General features: G+C 42.7%; 1 protein-coding gene across 2 annotated transcripts in view; it reads right to left on the bottom strand.

The window, feature by feature from the left end:
• LOC122552440 (CD209 antigen-like protein C) overlaps positions 1–18,039 on the bottom strand; it is a 69,355-nt gene that overhangs the window by 17,892 nt on the left and 33,424 nt on the right. The window contains exons 3-6 of one of the 2 annotated variants that reach the window (XM_043695170.2): positions 11,907–11,981; positions 10,478–10,552; positions 7,645–7,692; positions 3,621–3,769 (exon numbers count right to left, since the gene is read on the bottom strand). In XM_043695170.2, coding sequence (XP_043551105.2) covers positions 3,621–3,769; positions 7,645–7,692; positions 10,478–10,552; positions 11,907–11,981 — 347 coding nt within the window. The remainder of the gene's footprint in view (positions 1–3,620; positions 3,770–7,644; positions 7,693–10,477; positions 10,553–11,906; positions 11,982–18,039) is intronic. The other variant, XM_087983134.1, reaches the window with a different exon arrangement.

Raw genomic sequence — 18,039 nt, 5'->3', positions numbered from 1 at the left:
TCAGTTGAATCAATCGCTATAATGTCTCAATACAGAAATGAAACTGGTCAGACCACAGCACATAGTCTGCAGTGGTTCAAGAAGGTACCTTCCCAAGGACAACTAGGGTAGAGCAATAAATGCTGGCCCAGCCAGCAATGCCAAAATTGCTGAATAAGAAAAAGTTTAAAGTTCATACTACTAAAATCCTGTTTCTCTCACATGTCTCTGTGATTTGCCTTTTTATCTGCTCCTCTATCTCTTTTTGAATGTTGGGAGGCCTGTAGTATAATCCCAGCAAGGTAGTCACCTGTTTTCTTTCTGATTTCTACCCAGTAGCCTTATTTGAAGATCTTTCTAAGACGAACTTTCTCATTACTGCAGTGATGGCTTTCTTTGTCCATAATGCAATGTCCCCACCTCTCGTACATCCCTCCCTGCTGCCATTTCCCCCCGCCGCCGCCGCCGTAGATGTTGAGCTGTCAGGCCTGCCCTTCCTTCAAGCACTTCCTAGTGATTGCAACAATATCATATGTTTCCTGTCTGCTGGACTTTCCTTCTGTATCTGATTCCTAGACGCTAACCTTCTATTGTAGCTACTGTATTTATATGGCTAGTTCAGTTGAGCATCTGTCAATGGTAACCCACATGATGTTCATAGTGGGGGATTAATTAATGATGGTGTCATTGAATGACAAGGGCTGACATTTAGATTCTTTCTTGTAGGAAATGGTCATTGCATTGAACTTGTGTAAGATGAATATCACTGCCACATTTCAGCCCAAACCTGGATATTGTCCAGGTCTTGTTGAATTGATGACTGTTTTAGTATCTGAGGAATCAGTACCTTGTGCAATCATCGGTGAACATCCACATTTCTGATCTTATAATGGAGAGAAGGCCATTGATGAAACAGCTGAAGGTGCTTTGGCCTAAGACACTACCCTGAGCAACTCCTGCAGACATGTCCTGGAGCTGAGATGACTGACCTTCAATAACCACAATCATCTTCCTATGTGCCAGATATGACTCCAACCAGCTGTGAGCTTTCTCCCTGATTCCCAATTGCTCCTGTTATGCTCGGGCTCCTTGATGCCACACTTGGTCAAATATGACCTTGATGTTAGGGACTGTAACTCTCACCTCACCTCTGGAATTCAGTTCTTTTGTCCATGTTTAAGCTAAGGCTGTGATTGGCTTGGGATTTGAGTGACCTGTGGAACGCAGACTGGACATCAGTGAGCAGGTTATTGCTGAGGAGTTTATGCTTGACATGTTCCCTCACTTTACTGATGATCAAGAGGAGATTGCTGATACAGTAATTGGCAAGTGGATTTTCCTCCTTCTTGTCTATAGAATATATCTGGGCAGTTTCCACATTATAGGGTAGATGCCAGTGTTGTAGCTCGACTGGGACAGCTTATCTAGGGGAGTGGTCTCTCGACCCGAGACCTTTAGTACTTTTGCCAAAATGCTGTCAAGAACCATAGCCTCTGCAATATCCAATGGCTCCAATTGTTTCTGGATATCATGGGGAGTGAATCAGATTAGCTGAAGATATATCTGTGATGCTGGGGACCATTGGAGGACACCAAGGTGGATCATCTACTCTGCACAGCTGGCTGAAGATTGCTCCAAATGCTTCAGCTTTATCCTTTGTACTGATGTGTAGGGCTCTTCCATCAAAAGGATAGGGGTAATTGTGGAGCCTCCTTTAATTGTCCACTACTATTGATGATTGGATGTGGCAGGACCACAGAGCTTAATTCTGATCTGTTGGTTGTGAGCTCACTTAGCTCTGTCTGTCACTTGCTGTTTGGCACGCATGTGGTCTTGTTTAGTAGCTTCACCAGATTGACATCACATTTATTTCGGTATGCCTATGGCTACTTAAGTATGCCCTCCATTGAGCCAGGGTTGGTCTCCTGGCTTGATGGTAATGTTATGTGGGGTGAAAATGTGTTGCTGGAAAAGCGCAGCAGGTCAGGCAGCATCCAAGGAACAGGAGAATCGACGTTTCGGGCATAAGCCCTTCTTCAGGAAATGTGGGGGCTCTGCCGAGCCATGATTTTGCAGATTGTGCTAGGGTATGATTCTGCTGCTGTTCCAGATGGTACACAGTGCCTCATGGATGCCCAGTTATATGTTTCCAGATTTATTCACAATCTATTCCATTCAGCATGGTCATCATGCCACACAACATGATACACATTATCTTAATGTGTACACATCCTTGGCATTATCATAACGCTAAAATCGAAATTTGTCTCCACAAAGACTCGCTCTGATTGATATTGACATGAATGCATGCATCTGTGGCAAGCAGATGAGGATGATGGCAAGTTAATTCTTGCTGGTTGTGTTATTGCCTCATACAGACATAGTAGCAGCCTGAGCAATGGGAATTCCCTCGGGGATGAGGTATAATGTTTTAACTTAAAGCCACAGGAAAAGGATTTTGGTTTAAACCTCAAGACTTGTGACAGTTCTGGGATTACATCATAAATTGATAAGTAATTAGAAAAGCACTTTAACTGGAATATAGTATTTAAAGATCGAGGGAAAGAATGGGATGTTTGTTTTTAACAGCATTTTGAGTTGAAGAACAGGTGTCAGCACCAGAACAAGGACATAACAGCCTTTGGTTTTGATTGGGGGACTGTGTGCTTCACAGGCCACTATGTTGGGAATTTAATGCTGTGGGTTGGTTCACTTCAAAAATCTGGTGAGAGTTTTCTTCAATCTCTAAGCTAAGTAACTTGCTATTTCTTTACTAAAGTATTATCTCACTAATGTTACAAACAAATAAATGTGATCATATGGGTATGGGAGTAATTTAAAAACTGTAACTGCAGTATGTTGGAGTTTCTGGACAGCATCATGATCCCAGACAAGACAACCGTTTCATTGATGGGTAATTGCCACTTTATTCAAGTTGGAGACTGAGCTGAAGATATTGAAGGTGAAACGTTACCTGTACACTTTGTTCCCTGGACACCTTGCTTAGGTTAAGTAGGACTTCAAGAGTTGGTCAGTGGTGAGCAACAGGAGGATGTGACTGTGAGCCAAACTGGTGTTGAGATCCAGTATGTATCACTGGAGCCCTCGCATCTCTTGATTTTTACCAGCAAGTTTGAGGTATTTGCTAGCTGTCTGGATAAAAATAAACACTGCAGGTGCAACTGCACCTAAAATTACCAAAGCTCCACGATGTAGGAACCATTCACATGGGAGCTGTGAAGTGAAAATGACAGTGTCAATACTAATGTTGTTTTCCCATGGCTGAGCAGTAGAGAACATTAGGGTACAGTCTGTAGGTTAGGGATCAATCATTTAGGACTGAGATGAGAAATTTCTTCAGTCAGAGGATTGTAGTCCACACCAGAGGGTGTGGATTGCAGACTGAGATTGACAGATTTATGATCTCTCAGGGAATCAAGGCATACTGGGTAGTGAGTGAGACCTGAAAGGAATGCAGATGACTGTCCATGATCATATTGAATAGCAAGGCAGGCTTCGGCTGATCTTGTCGAATCTTGCTGCTTATATTCTGCCTCCGTGAATTTCTAGTCAATATTGTTCCTGAGGTCACTGAGAAATGACCAGAGGTTGATGGGTTTGAAATTGTTTGAATCTCTTACCTGTTCCTCCGGCTTGTTAATGACAACAAGATTGGCATCCAGTGATGCACAGGCTCTCTGGGCCTCTGTCCAAGTCTTGCTTTCTGATGAGAAGTAATAACAGTTTTGTTGAAATCGCCTCCAGTCTTCAGGACACTCCCCAGATAGTTCTGCGAGGACATGGAAATAAATGTTTGAGCTAACAGGGACACTGCAGTACCTCATCAATCTCCTTGCTCACTGAGATTTTATCAGTATTGTAATATTACTGGTTACACACCAAACAGTGCCTTGCCCAAAGGAACGTTCGACACTGAGACTCACTATCTAAGGGTATGATGTTTGAATCTCAGCTGAACCAGACCCAGTCACTTTGCAGCACACACTGAGGCTGGGAAATGAGTCCAGCCAACCCAATGATTTGTAACTAAAGACCTGTAGGTCCCAATCCCAGAGGCAACTTGCCAGTCCCAGGAATCACCAGGATTGGCCAACTTTGTAGAGGTTAATCAGAAACAGCCAGAGGGAGAGGCAGTCAGGGAGGGATTTACAGAAGAGAGGAAATGGTTAGCAGGATAAAAAATGTGAGAGAAAGGGGCTTTGGGTAAGGTTGGTGTCATGAAGCATGGTGAGGGGAGGCTGCAGAGGAATGATAAAGGAGATTTGAGAGATCGAAAAGCAATGATCTAATAATCACCGATGACCCATGTAAAATTGTGAGCTCCCCTTTGGTAAGTATCAATTATGTGTTTTATTCTGGATGTTTTTGGGGAATCAACTAAATAACAAGCTCAGTCATTCGATTGATGTTTCTAGTTTTGCTTTACCCAGTTTAATTTCATGAAGATGGATGAGAAGGGTTGTTTGTGGGCCATGTATTGTCAGACTGTGGAAGTCTATAATTCTGCTCCTGTTGGTGGCCCACAGCACGTTGCAGATGCCCAGTTTTTGCCACCTAGGCTGCTCCTGGCCATTCAGTCCGGTGACAGTGCCAGACTCCACAATAGAGGGTATTCTCAATGTGTTAATGAGAGTTTGATTTCTTCAGAACTGAACAATGTTCACTCTCACCCATGTCACAGTGAGAGATAAGTCTGTAATGCTGGGGGAAGATGAATTTGAACAGAATCTGTCACCTGTTTGGTTTCCTCACCTGTCAATAGTTTCCTCACCTGTTACAGCACAATTTTGGCAACTTTCAAATTCATTCACCAACTGGACTGCTGATTGGTTCTCCACAGCAGGTTACACTCTGTGTACTGGTACCTTCAGCCTTTCCTCCCAGTACTATTCAATGTCGAGGGAACGTGTTTCATTGAAAGTTGAATGGTGTGTGTGACACTGGAAGATACTCTTGCCCCCTTGACCAAAAACCATAGAACATAGCCCATAGAACATAGAACATTACAGAGCAGTACAGGCCCTTCAGCCATCGATGTTGTGCCGACCTGTGATACCAATCTAACCTACACTATTTCATTGTCACCCGTATGTTTATCCAATGACCATTTAAATGCCCTTAAAGGTAGCAAGTCTACTACTGTTTCAGGCAGAACATTCAATGCCCTTACTACCCTCTGAGTAAAGAATCTACCTCTGACATCTGTCCTATATCTATCACCCTTTAATTTAAAGCTATATCCCCGCATGCTAGCCATCACCATCTGAGGAAAAAGGCTCCCACTGTCCACCCTGTCTAATTCTCTGATCATCTTGTATGTCTCTATTAAGTCACCTCTTAACTTTCCTCTCTTGAATGAAATCAGCCTCAAATCCATCGGCATTTCCTCATTAGACCTTCCTTCCATACCAGGCAACATCCTGATAAATCTCCTCTGCACTTTTTCCAATGCTTCCACATCCTTTCTATAATGCGGCGACCAGAACTGTATGCAATACTCCAAGTGCGGCTGCATCAGAGTTTTGTACAGCTGCAACATGACCTCATGGCTCCAAAACTCAATCTGTCTACCAATAAAACCTAACACACTGTATGCCTTCTTAACAACCCTATCAACCTGTGTGGCAACTTTCAGGGATCTGTGCACATGGACACTGAGATCTCTCTGCTCATCCACACTACCAACAATCTTACCATTAGCCCAGTACTCTGTATTCTTGTTACTCCTTCCAAAGTGAATCACCTCACACTTTTCCACATTAAACTCGATTTGCCACCTTTCAGCCCAGCTCTGCAGTTTTTATATGTCCCTGTGTAACCTGCAACATCCTTCCACACTATCCACAACTCCACTGACTTCAGTGTAATCCGCAAATTTACTAACCCATGCTTTTTCGCCCACACCCAGGTCATTTATAAAAATGACAAACAGCAGTGGCCCCAAAACAGATCCTTGTGGTACACCACTGGTAACTGGAGTTCAGGATGAAGTCCAGGATGAATATTCCCATCAACCACCACCCTCTGTCTTTTTTCAGGTCGCCAATCTTTGATCCAACCCGTAAATCACCCTCAATCCCATGCCTCCGTATTTTGTGCAATATTGCGGGGAACTTTATCAAATGCTTTCCGGAATCCATATATACCACATCAAAAGCTTTACCTTTATCCACCTGTTTTGTCACCTTCTCAAAGAACTCAATAAGGTTTGTGAGGTACGACCTACCCTTCACAAAACCATGTTGACTATTCCTAATCAGTTTATTCATTTCTAGGTGATTATAAATCCTATCTCTTATGATCATTTCCAACACTTCACCACAACCAAAATAAGGATCACTGGTCTATAATTACCAGGGTTGTCTCTACTCCCCTTCTTGAACAAGGAGACAACATTTGCTATCCTCCAGTCTTCTGGCACTATTCCTGTAGACAATGACGACATAAAGATCAAAGCCAAAGGCTCTGCAATCTTGTCCCTAGCTTCCCAGAGAATGCTAGGATCAATCTCATCCGGCCTCAGGGACTTATCTATTTTCACACATTCCAACATTACTAACACCTTCTCCTTGTGAACCTCAATCCCATCTAATCGAATAGCCTGTATCTCAGTCTTCTACTCGACAACATTGTCTTCTTCCTGAGTGAATACTGATGAAAAACATTCTTTCAGTGCTTCCCCTATCTCTTCGGACTCCACTTCTGTCCTTGACTGACCCTAATCTTACTCTCCATTAGGCCAGTGGGGCCATGAGCTTTTGTGAAGACCGAGGTTAATGTTGAGGACTGCAGTAGAAATTCTCACATGACTAATTGACCTGAATTATCCGACTGGTTGGTCAGTTCTGTTGATGAGTGAACACTTTAAATCCAGTTGATCAGAAATTAAATGTAAAATAGAGCTGAGTAGGATCCTGCAGCTTTCTTTCAGCTAAATCTTATCCTAATACCAAAGTCCAAAGCAGCATTTCACCTGGTTTTATAACTGAAGACCTCATTGATCCACATCAGAGATCATTGACACAGTGTGTGGGAGTGAGCCAGCCTGGGGAGGTGCTAAAGGGTTCCTGCTGCCTCGAGCAGCACACTGATGAACCAAGTTTAGTTTCCTCTGGTAACAGCTTGTCCTCATCATTTAACCCTTCAAACATGGCTAACCCTCTAATTAGTCAGATCTAACCTTAAATAAATAACTGAAGCTGTGTTTGGATCTGTCAGGGCACAAGTTCTGAGAAAATCTCCAAATGGAAGCTCAGAATGAGGCCAGGACACCTCATTTAAATTCTCCAAGGCAATTTCCCGTCCAAAACCGATGAACAGCTCTGACCCCATTTTATATAAACGATGCAGAGGCACTGGAGAATATGTGTCAAACATTCATGGGGACAATACAGAAGGTGAGAGAGTCTTTCTATCGGGGCCGCTTCTTTCAGAGAACAGAAATCTGAGCAGTGGCCCTGTAGAGATCCTGAAAATAATACACAGGCTTGATAGCGTAGCCTCCCAGAAGATGGTTCCCCTCATCAGGCATATAAAACTGGAGGAGCTGGAATCTTGACCTGGACAGTATTTCCAATCCACCTGGGCAACCGTCCCAATAGTTTTGACTTTTAAACAGACATTTCTCCAGTTGATAAACGTTACCTCGGAGTTTATCAAGTGATCTGTTTTTCTTCTCAGACAATCCTGTAACTGAAAGAGCAACAACAACAGTTTAGAGCACACAATGATCTTGCTCCAAAAGGACATCATCAGCGTCCTGCAGATTTACTTTCAAAACAGAATGGTAATTCTGATAACATTTTCAGATTTTAATAGAAAAATGTAAATATGTCTGTGTTCTGATCATGTACATCACACTACAAGGAGTTGGAATAGGAACAGAGAGAAAGACAGTCGCTTTATGCAGATTTTTCTTTTCTGACTTAGATCATAAGTATTCCTGTCCTGTCTGCATCCTTTACCAGTGTGATTGCTTTCTGCAGCTCAGAATGTTCCTGTTGACAGTAAAAGCACTGTAGCTTTAATCTAATTTACCATGAGCAATGTTACAGAAAGACAAGTCGGGATAAATTAATTGTTCCACCAGAACCACATCACACCCACTATCCTCCAAACACAAGCATTCGATTGGCTCACATTTCCCAACAGTCAATCACAAATGCTTTCCCTCCATCCACTAACTTTGACATTTAATGATGTCTCCACCCCAGCACATTGCTGCAGCAGTTTCTCATTGGAGCAGCCAAACTCCATTCACCATCAATCCCCTGATCAAATCAACCAGGTAAGGATGTATCCCATTGTTCCTTTATCTGGGGATCAATGTCTGAGAATTCCCAATGGAACCACACAAGAACACCAGAATCAAAAGGAATTGAGGGTTTGGTTAAGAAAAAGAAGGAAGCATATGTCAGGTATAGACAGGATAGAACGAGTGAATCCTTAGAAGAGTATAAAGAAAGTAGGAGTATACTTAAGAGGGAAATCAGGAGGGCAAACCGGGGACATGAGATAGCTTTGGCAAATTGAATTAAGGAGAATCCAAAGGGTTTTTACAAATATATTAAAGACTAAATGGGTAACTAGGGAGAGGATAGGGCCCCTCAAAGATCAGCAAGGCGGCCTTTGTGTGGAGCCACATAAAATGGGGGAGATCCTAAATGAATATTTTGCATCAGTATTTACTGTGGAAAAGGATATGGAAGATACAGACTGTAGGGAAATAGATGGTGACATCTTGCAAAATGTCCAGATTACATAGGAGGAAGTGCTGGATGTCTTGAAACGGTTAAAGGTGGATAAATCCCCAGGACCTGATCAGGTGTACCCGAGAACTCTGTGGGAAGCTAGAGAAGTGATTGCTGAGCCTCTTGCTGAGATATTTTTATCATTGATAGTCACAGGTGAGGTGCCAGAAGACTGCAGGTTGGCAAACGTGGTGCCACTGTTTAAGAAGGGCGGTAAAGACAAGCCAGGGAACTATAGACCGGTGAGCCTGACCTCGGTGGTGGGCAAGTTGTTGGAGGGAATCCTGAGGGACAGGATGTACATGTATTTGGAAAGGCAAGGACTGATTCGGGATAGTCAACATGGCTTTGTGTGTGGGAAATCATGTCTCACAAACTTGATTGAGTTTTTTGAAGAAGTAACAAAGAAGATTGATGAGGGCAGAGCAGTAGATGTGATCTATATGGACTTCAGTAAGGCGTTCAACAAGGTTCCCCATGGGAGACTGATTAGCAAGGTTAGGTTTCATGGAATACAGGGAGCACTAGCCATTTGGATACAGAAGTGGCTCAAAGGTAGAAGACAGAGGGTGGTTGTGGATAGTTGTTTTTCAGACTGGAGGACTGTGACCAGTGGAGTGCCACAAGGATCGGTGCTGGGTCCTCTACTTTTTGTCATTTACATAAATGATTTGGATAAGAGCATAAGAGGTACAGTTATTAAGTTTGAATATGACACCAAAATTGGAGGTGTAGTGGACAGTGAAGAAGGTTACCTCAGATTACAACAGGATCTTGATCAGCTGGGCCAATGGGCTGAGAAGTGGCAGATGGAGTTTAATTCAGATAAATGCGAGATGCTGCATTTTGGGAAAGCAAATCTTAGCAGGACGTATACACTTAATGGTAAGGTCCTAGGGAGTGTTGCTGAACAAAGAGACGTTGGAGTGCAGGTTCATAGCTCCTTGAAAGTGGAGTCGCAGGTAGGTAGGAGATTGAAGAAGGCGTTTGGTATGCTTTCCTTTATTGGTCAGAGTATTGAGTACAGGAGTTGGGAGGTCATGTTGCGGCTGTACAGGACATTGATTAGGTCACTGTTGGAATATTGCGTGAAACTCTGGTCTCCTTCCTATCGGAAAGATGTTGTGAAACTTGAAAGGGTTCAGAAAAGATTTACAAGGATGCTGCCAGGGTTGGAGGATTTGAGCTATAGGGTGAGGCTGAACAAGCGTCGGACACGTAACAAGGGCCGACCCTGGAGCGTCGGAGGCTGAGGGGTGACCTTATAGAGGTTTACAAAATTATGAGGGGCATGGATAGGATAAACAAACAAAGTCGGGAGTCCAGAAATAGAGGGCATAGGTTTAGCGTGAGAGGGGAAAGGTATAAAAGAGACCTAAGGGGCAACGTTTTCACGCAGAGAGTAGTACGTGTATGGACTGAGCTGCCAGAGGATGTGATGAAGGCTGGTAAAATTGCAACATTTAAGAGGCATTTGGATGGATATATGAATAGGAAGGGTTTGGAGGGATATGGGCCGTGTGCTGGCAGGTGGGACTAGATTGGGTTGGGATATCTGGTCGGCATGGACAAGTTGGACCGAAGCGTCTGTTTCCATGGTGTACGTCTCTATGACTCTATGATTCAGCCCAGCCTCAGAGTGAGTGTCGAGAGAATAATCAGACCCTCTGAGAATTTGGTGAACTCTTTGAATTGGAGACATGGGGTGATCAGTCAAGACCACTCACCGCTATTTTGCATTTGGGCTAGATCCATCTTGAAGTCAGTTTCTAACATTTTCATGTCACTGGACAGCTGTGTAACTGAAAAGGAAACATGATAATTCACATATCAGCATAATGTTTAATAGTGTATGTTTCTCAAATCCCAAAGGGAGAAAATTACATAGTAAACATGCCTGTGTATCTTGCCTTTAATGACCCCATGTGTACACAATGTTGTTAGTCTGCTGCTAGTGATTCTGCTCTGGGTTTACAAGCTGCACACACACACACACAATATAGTTGCTCTGTTGTGATGTCTGCGTTATAACTTATAACCTGCTTTACTGTTTTAAATAAACTAACCAACAGAGTTAATCAATTGACACGTAACAATTCATTATTAGCCCATTCTGATGAACATGCCAATCCGAAATATTGGAGCAGTCCAAATACATAAAATGTGAATTCAAAATGCAGGACTGAGGATTTCACAACAATCTTCACCCTGATAAACCGAATGGGTGATATCCCAACAGGCCCAGCCTCACACAGGTCCATCTTCACCTAATCCGATTCACTCCATGTGATTTTGAGAGACAGCTGAGAGCACTCAGTGCAGCAAAGGCTGCAGGAACTGACAATATAACAACTGCAAGCACTGAAGACATGTGCTGTACAATTTGTTTTCTTCAATTCAATCCATCTGTCCCAGGGAAGCTACAACATTAGGATCCTCTGCCTGTATTCTATAAGCGCTGAGGGTGCAGGAGAGAGGCAGTAATGTCACTCAGTGAGGTAGTGAGACAGAACAGAGGTGAGGTGATGGGACACGGTGGGTCTACATTGGAGGGATTAAGGACTGACATCACACCACAAGGCAGAGCATGGAAATTTCAAAGGCCCTGCTCTCCTGTCCAGCTGAGGCAGAGTCTGGGAGGTTTCTAATTCACTCCAAGCAACTCAACAAACTGTAACCAGGACCTAAAAACGCAGAAACATTGTTCTGAAGAAGGGTCACTGGAATGAAAATATTAACCCTGCTTTCTCTCCACACATGCTGCCAGACGTGTTGAGTTTTCCCATCAAGTTTTGATTTTGTTTTTCAAGAGGACAAAGTGGTTTGGATATAACAGCTTCATTTGTCACAAATTTTACTGTCCAGAGTCAGACTGGAATGATTAATTACACAGCACTATAACTGTACTGATTAACTGTTAGACTTTAGTTCCTGACACAAACTAAACCCAGGTCATAACACATATGCTTACTCCAATAACTGTCACACAAACAGGGCCATCCTCCTCTACACTATCAACAGGTGGAACTGCAACCCTCCTGACTCGAAAGGTTTCAGCCCAGTCTCAAAGTGAGTGTCGAGAGAATGACTGGATCCTCTGACAAATTGGGAACTCTCTACATTGTGGAGACATGATGATCAGTCACACCCACTCACCGTTGTGTTGCAATTGGGCTAGATCCATCTTGAAGTCAGTTTCTAACATTTTCATGGCGGTGAACAGCTGTGTAACTGAAAAGGAAACAGATGATAATTTACACATCAGCATAAAGTTTAATATGTCTCTCATATCCCACAGGGAGAAAATTACATGGTAAACTTGTCAATGTATCTTGCCTTTAAGGACCCCATCTGTACACAATGTTGTCAGTCTGCTGCTAATGATTCTGGTCTCGGATTACAAGCTGCACACACACGCACAATAGTTGCTCTGTTGTGATATCTGCTTTATAACCTATAACCTGCTTCACAGTTTTAAATCAACTAACTGTTAAGGACAAGGCCAGACCACTCATAACTAAAGTAGGAAGCCCAGACCATAACTTTACAATTTGTTTCATTAAGTATACAATGAAAATTCCCCAGAGTAAGTTAGCTCAGTTGACTACCAGGTTTTAAAACAGACAAAAATGTATTCACAAAATTACAATGAAACACAAAGAACAGAATAAACAACCCTTGCAGATCTCAATGTATCCAAACTAGACTTAATTATGCTGTTCCACAGATACACAATAATTCCAATTAGCAAACCACTTCCACACAGCAAAAAAATGAAACAAAAGCTGACGGGAGAAGGAGAGAGAGACTAGCAGTCTGTTCCTACACAGAGCACAGCTGAACTCCCCCTAGTTCTGAACTGAACTATTCACCTAGAGAGCTGGCCATACCCGCTTGACTTATACAGATCTCTTCTAAAACATGACCACTTTGGCCTGAAGTCTCATCTGTTTACATATAATCAAAAGGCCTCTGAAAATGCTTTTTCATCTCTGTACCAAAGTAACCACCTAGGAGCCGGGAGCTGAGTTACAGCCCCTCTGAGGAAAACCAAGGGCATGGCATCCTTAAAAAAAAACAGCTTTGTGACATAACCAACAGAGTTAATCAATTGACAAGGAACAATTGATTATTAGCCCATTCTCATGAACGTGACATAGTAAAAAGTGGTGGTAACCAAATTGCTGATGAGACTTATTATCCTTAAAGTCAAAAATTGGTTAATCCATGCAGTGGGAGAGTTTCAAAATCACAATTTGCTATCAAGCAGAAACGTTCCTTTCAAGAGATTTGCTTGAGAGAGACAAGTGATCAGGTGTGTGAAAGCTTGATGGCAAGTAAAGTAAGGACAATGATATTCCACCTGAATGTGCAGAAAACTCCCTCATTTAGAGTCAGAGAGATGTGCAGCATGGAAACAGACTCTTCGGTCAACTTGTCCATGCCGACCAGATATCCCAACCCAATCTAGTCCCAGCTGCCAGCACTCGGCCCATATCCCTCCAAACCCTTCCTTTTCATATACCCATCCAGATGCTGTGTGAAAAGGTCTCTTTTATATCTTTCCCCTCTCACCCTAAACCTATGCCCTTGAGTTCTGGACTCCCCCAACCTCTGGAAAAGACTTTGTCTATTTATCCTATCCATGCCCCTCATGATTTTATAAACCTCTATAAGGTCACCTCTCAGCCTCCTATGCTCCAGGGAAAACAGCCCCAGCCTGTTCAGCCTCTCCCTGTAAATCAAATCCTACAACCCTGGCAACATCTTTGTAAATCGTTTCTGAACCCTTTCAAGTTTCACAACATCTTTCCAATAAGAAGACCAGAATTGCACGTAATATTACTACAGTGGCCTAACCAATGTCCTGTACAGCCACAACATGACCTCCCAACTCCTCTACTCAATACTCTGACCAATAAAGGAAAGCATATCAAACACCTTCTTAGCTATCATATCTACTTGCAACTCTACTTTCAAGGAGTTATGAACCTACACTCCAAGGTCTCTTTGTTCAGCAACACTCCCTAGGACCTTACCATTAAGTGTATAAGTCCTGCTAAGATTTGCTTTTCCAGATTTGCAGCACCTCGCATTTATTTCAATTAAACTCCATCTGCCACTTCTCAGCCCATTGGCACATCTGATCAAGATCCCATTGTAATCTGAGGTAACCATCTTCACTGTCCATTACACCTCCAATTTTGGTATCATCTGCAAACTTACTAACTGTACTTCTTATGCTAACAGCCAAATCATTTATGTAAATGGTGAAATGTAGTGGACCCAGCACCAAATCTTGCGGCACTCGACTGGTCGCAGGACTCCAATCTGAAAAACAACCCTCTACCAGTGCCCTCTGTCTTCTACCATTGAGCCAGTTTTGTATCCAAATGGCTCGTTCTCCCTATATTCCATGAGATCTAACCTTGCTAACCAGTCTCCCATGGGGAATATTGTCGAATGCCTTACTGAAGTCCATATAAGGTCACATCTACTGCTCTGTCCTCATCAATCTGCTTTGTTACTTCTTCAAAAAACTGAAATCAATTTTGTGAGACATGATTTCCCACGCTCAAAGCCATGTTGGATATCCCTAATCAGTCCTTGCCTTTCCAAATACATGTACATCCCGTCCCTCAGGATTCCCTCCAACAACTTTGGGTGGCACAGTGGTTAGCACTGCTGCCTCACAGCGCCAGAGACCCGGGTTCAATTCCCACCTCAGGCGATTGATTGTGTGGAGTTTGCACATTCTCCCCGTGTCTGCGTGGGCTTCCTCCGGGTGCTCCGGTTTCCTCCCACAGTCCAAAAAAATGTGCAGGTTAGGTGAATTGGCTATGCTAAATTGCCCGTAGTGTTAGGTGTAGGGGAATGGGTCTGGGTGGGTGCGTGTCGGTGTGGACCTGTTGGGCCGAAGGGCCTGTTTCCTCACTGTAAGTAATGTAATCTAACCTAAACTTGCCCACCACCGACGTCATGCTCACTGGTCAAATTAGGAGATAGATGACCTGTGACACAATTCAAAATGTTTCAGCAGGGATAAAGCTATGTGGAGAGATTTGACAATTTAGCCTATGTTCTTTAGCATTTTTTAATTTAAAGACATGATCTAATTGAGGTTTTCAGGATATTATCAGGCAACATCAGGGTAGATAAAGATAAACTATTTCCACTGGTTGAAGATTCTAGACCTCTCTCATACACACACACTCTCTCTCTCACACACACGCACCCTCTCTCTCTCTCACACACACACACACACACACACCCTCTCTCACACACCCACACAATCTCAGAAATAGGGCCGAGCCATTCAGGAGCGATGCTAGAAAACACTTCAACATGCAACAAGTCAGTGATATTTGGAACTCTGTTCCTCAAATAGTGGCCAATACTAATTCAATTATGCAATTTAAATCTGTGATAAAAATGTTTGCATTTTGTCTAACATGGGATAAAGCCCAAGGCAGATAAATGGAGTTTGGCCACAGATCAGCCATGATCTTATTGAATGGTAGAGTAGGCTCAAGGGGCTGAATGGCCTCCTGCTGTACCTATATAAAATCCAGTGATTATGGGACATATATACCAGCAACATAACTCAAAAAGGCTTGAATTACTTCCAGCTGATTAAAGGAGTTACAAAATAAATTTAAAAGTTAGGATGTCAAAGATAGTAAACTCAAGATGAATAATAATGCCCCATGGTGGCAAGTGTATAAATGAAAGGACATCTCAGATGAATATATGTGACTGAAAAGGTTGTGTAGGTTGGAGGGATTCAGATTTCTGGGATGCTGGGACCATTTCTGGGGAAGATGCAATAAGTATAAGCAGGATCGGTTATATCAGGGCAGTGGGTGTGGGGTCCTGTCTGATAATGTTGTCATGACGATTTAAAACAAGAATAGCAGGGGGATGGAAACCCAAGCAGGGAGACAGAGTCATAGAGATGCACAGCATGGAAACAGACCCTTCGGTCCAACCCGTTCATACCAACAGATATCGGATGGAGGAAATAAACAAAAGGCAGGATAGTAAGAAGCAGAAGTGGAGATATAGTATATACTAAAATCAAGTTGACTAACAAGGTTAACAAGACAAACCTCATGTCATTATGTCTCAGTCAAAAAGTATTCTAAAGAGTCTGGATGCATTAACAGTGTAAATAGATTTACCTGTACATGGTATAATGGACCAGGCCTTACCCCTTCAAACATTTCAAGAAAGTAACCCAAACCCTAACATTTCTAGTTATTTTAAACAGGTTTGTGGCAGATATGCCAGAATGGGCGCAGCTGGCCCAAGCACTCAGTTTTAAACAAAACAGAAATCCTTCACATACTACTGAATGAAACACAAACAAAAGAGAACTGAATTTAGAATAACTTAATCTATTTGGAAAGGCAGTCAACTCCATTGCAACTTAATGCTGCTGTTCCAAATACTTGCAACATCCCCATTAACAGCCTCTTGGCAAAAATGGGGAAAATCAAACCCAGGTTCTTCCAGAGAGAGAGAGAGAGGATCAGCATGGAGCTGTTTCCTTGGGTCCCCAGCAGCCTCTCAGGGTTCCCAGCTAAAACCTGACCAGCAGCTGCTGCAAACAAAAGCAGCCAGACTGCTAAATGCAAACCAAACCCTGAATGGGAGAACTGGCCACTCCCCTTTCATTGGAGAAATGGTTTAAAAAACACTCTAAAACTTTTTCAAGTCGATTTTTCCAGACATATTGGAACCTCTGCCTTTCTGACCCCTCCGAAGAAAAGACCAAGGACAACATCACCTTATTAAAGGAGCAGCAGTGTCGCAGCAGTTGTAATGTAGTTGTAAATACAAGGTCATGGCTGCAGGGTGACTGAATCTCTGTGGTTATTTAATATCTAGGGATGACAGACAAGTAGGAAAAGAGTTGGGGTCGCATTGTCAGTAAGAAAGTAAATCAATGCAGTCGTGACCATGGATAATGGCTGAAAATATTCTGTTGTATAACTACATAGATGGAGCTAAGGAACACTGAGGGCAGGAAATGTTAATCGGAGCTCTCTTTTGCCTCCCAAACAGTAGCAGAGATAAAACAGAAGGTAGTAAACAGGAAACCTGAGGGCACTAGTGCATGTGACTTTAATTTACATTTCGAATGGACAAGGGAGAAAGTGAGGACTGCAGATGCTGGAGAGTCAGAGTCTAAAAGTGTGGACATGGAAAAGATCAGGAATATCCGAGGAGCAAGAGAGTCGACGTTTCAGGTATAAGCCCTTCATCAGGAATGTGGCAGCCAAAGGTTAATACTGTAGAGGAGGACTTTCTGGAATGTTTACATGTTTTTTAAAATGTCAGTACATTTAAGGAGCCGACTAGACAGCAAGTTATGGTAGACTGGGTATAGTGCAATGAGAAAGGATTTATAACAATTTTGTTAAGTCAGGTGTATTGGGGAAGAGTATCAATAAATTGTAAAATGGTTCCTTAAGGGGGAGAGTGAGGAAGTTGATTCTCAAACTCAGGTTCTGAATCTGAATCAAAGGAGTCAGGAGGGTGTCAGGCACAAGTTGGCCATAGTGGATTGGGAAGTGTTATTAAAAGGGTTGCTGTGGATCGGCAGAGCTTAATATTTTTTTAAATGTTTATGTAAATTACAATTATTCATTTCTATCACAAAAATACAACAGGAGCAGTGACTTAACCATGATAGAAAAATAAGTTGGGTAGTATTAGCATCAGTAGTGCGGAGAATGCTTGAGTCTAATATAAAAGTCATAATGGCAATACAATTGCAAAGCATTAATGGGATTAAACACAATCAGCATGGGTTTATAAAAAGAAATCACGTTTAAGGCATCTACTGAAGTTTTTTTGAGGATATAATCAATAGATAAGGGAGTGCTAATGGATGTGATTTTTGAGATTTCATGAAGGCTTTCCTTACAGTGTGGAAACAGGCCCTTCAATCCAACAAGTCCACCCTCTGAAGAGTAACCCACCCAGACCCTTTCACTCTATATTTACCCCTGACTAATGCACCTAACCTACCCATCCCTGAAAACTATGGTCAATTTAGTATGGCCAATTAACCTAACCTGCGCATCTTTGGATTGTGGGAGGAAACAGGAGCACCCAGAGGGAACACACACAGACATGGGAAGAATGTACAAACTCCACACAGATAGTCGCGCGAGTCTGGAATCGAACCCGAGTCCCTGGCATTATGAGGTAGCAGTGCTAACCACTGAGCCACCATGCCACCCCCTTTTGATAATGTCCCACATAAGAGGCTAGTGGGTAA

Source organism: Chiloscyllium plagiosum, unplaced genomic scaffold (genome assembly GCF_037043375.1).
Source record: "Chiloscyllium plagiosum isolate Xiang-an unplaced genomic scaffold, Cpla_swu_hap1 HiC_scaffold_45, whole genome shotgun sequence".
Lineage (NCBI taxonomy): Eukaryota > Metazoa > Chordata > Chondrichthyes > Orectolobiformes > Hemiscylliidae > Chiloscyllium > Chiloscyllium plagiosum.
The sequence above is the reverse complement of the archived record's forward strand: the minus strand, read 5'-3'. Positions and strand labels throughout refer to the sequence as shown.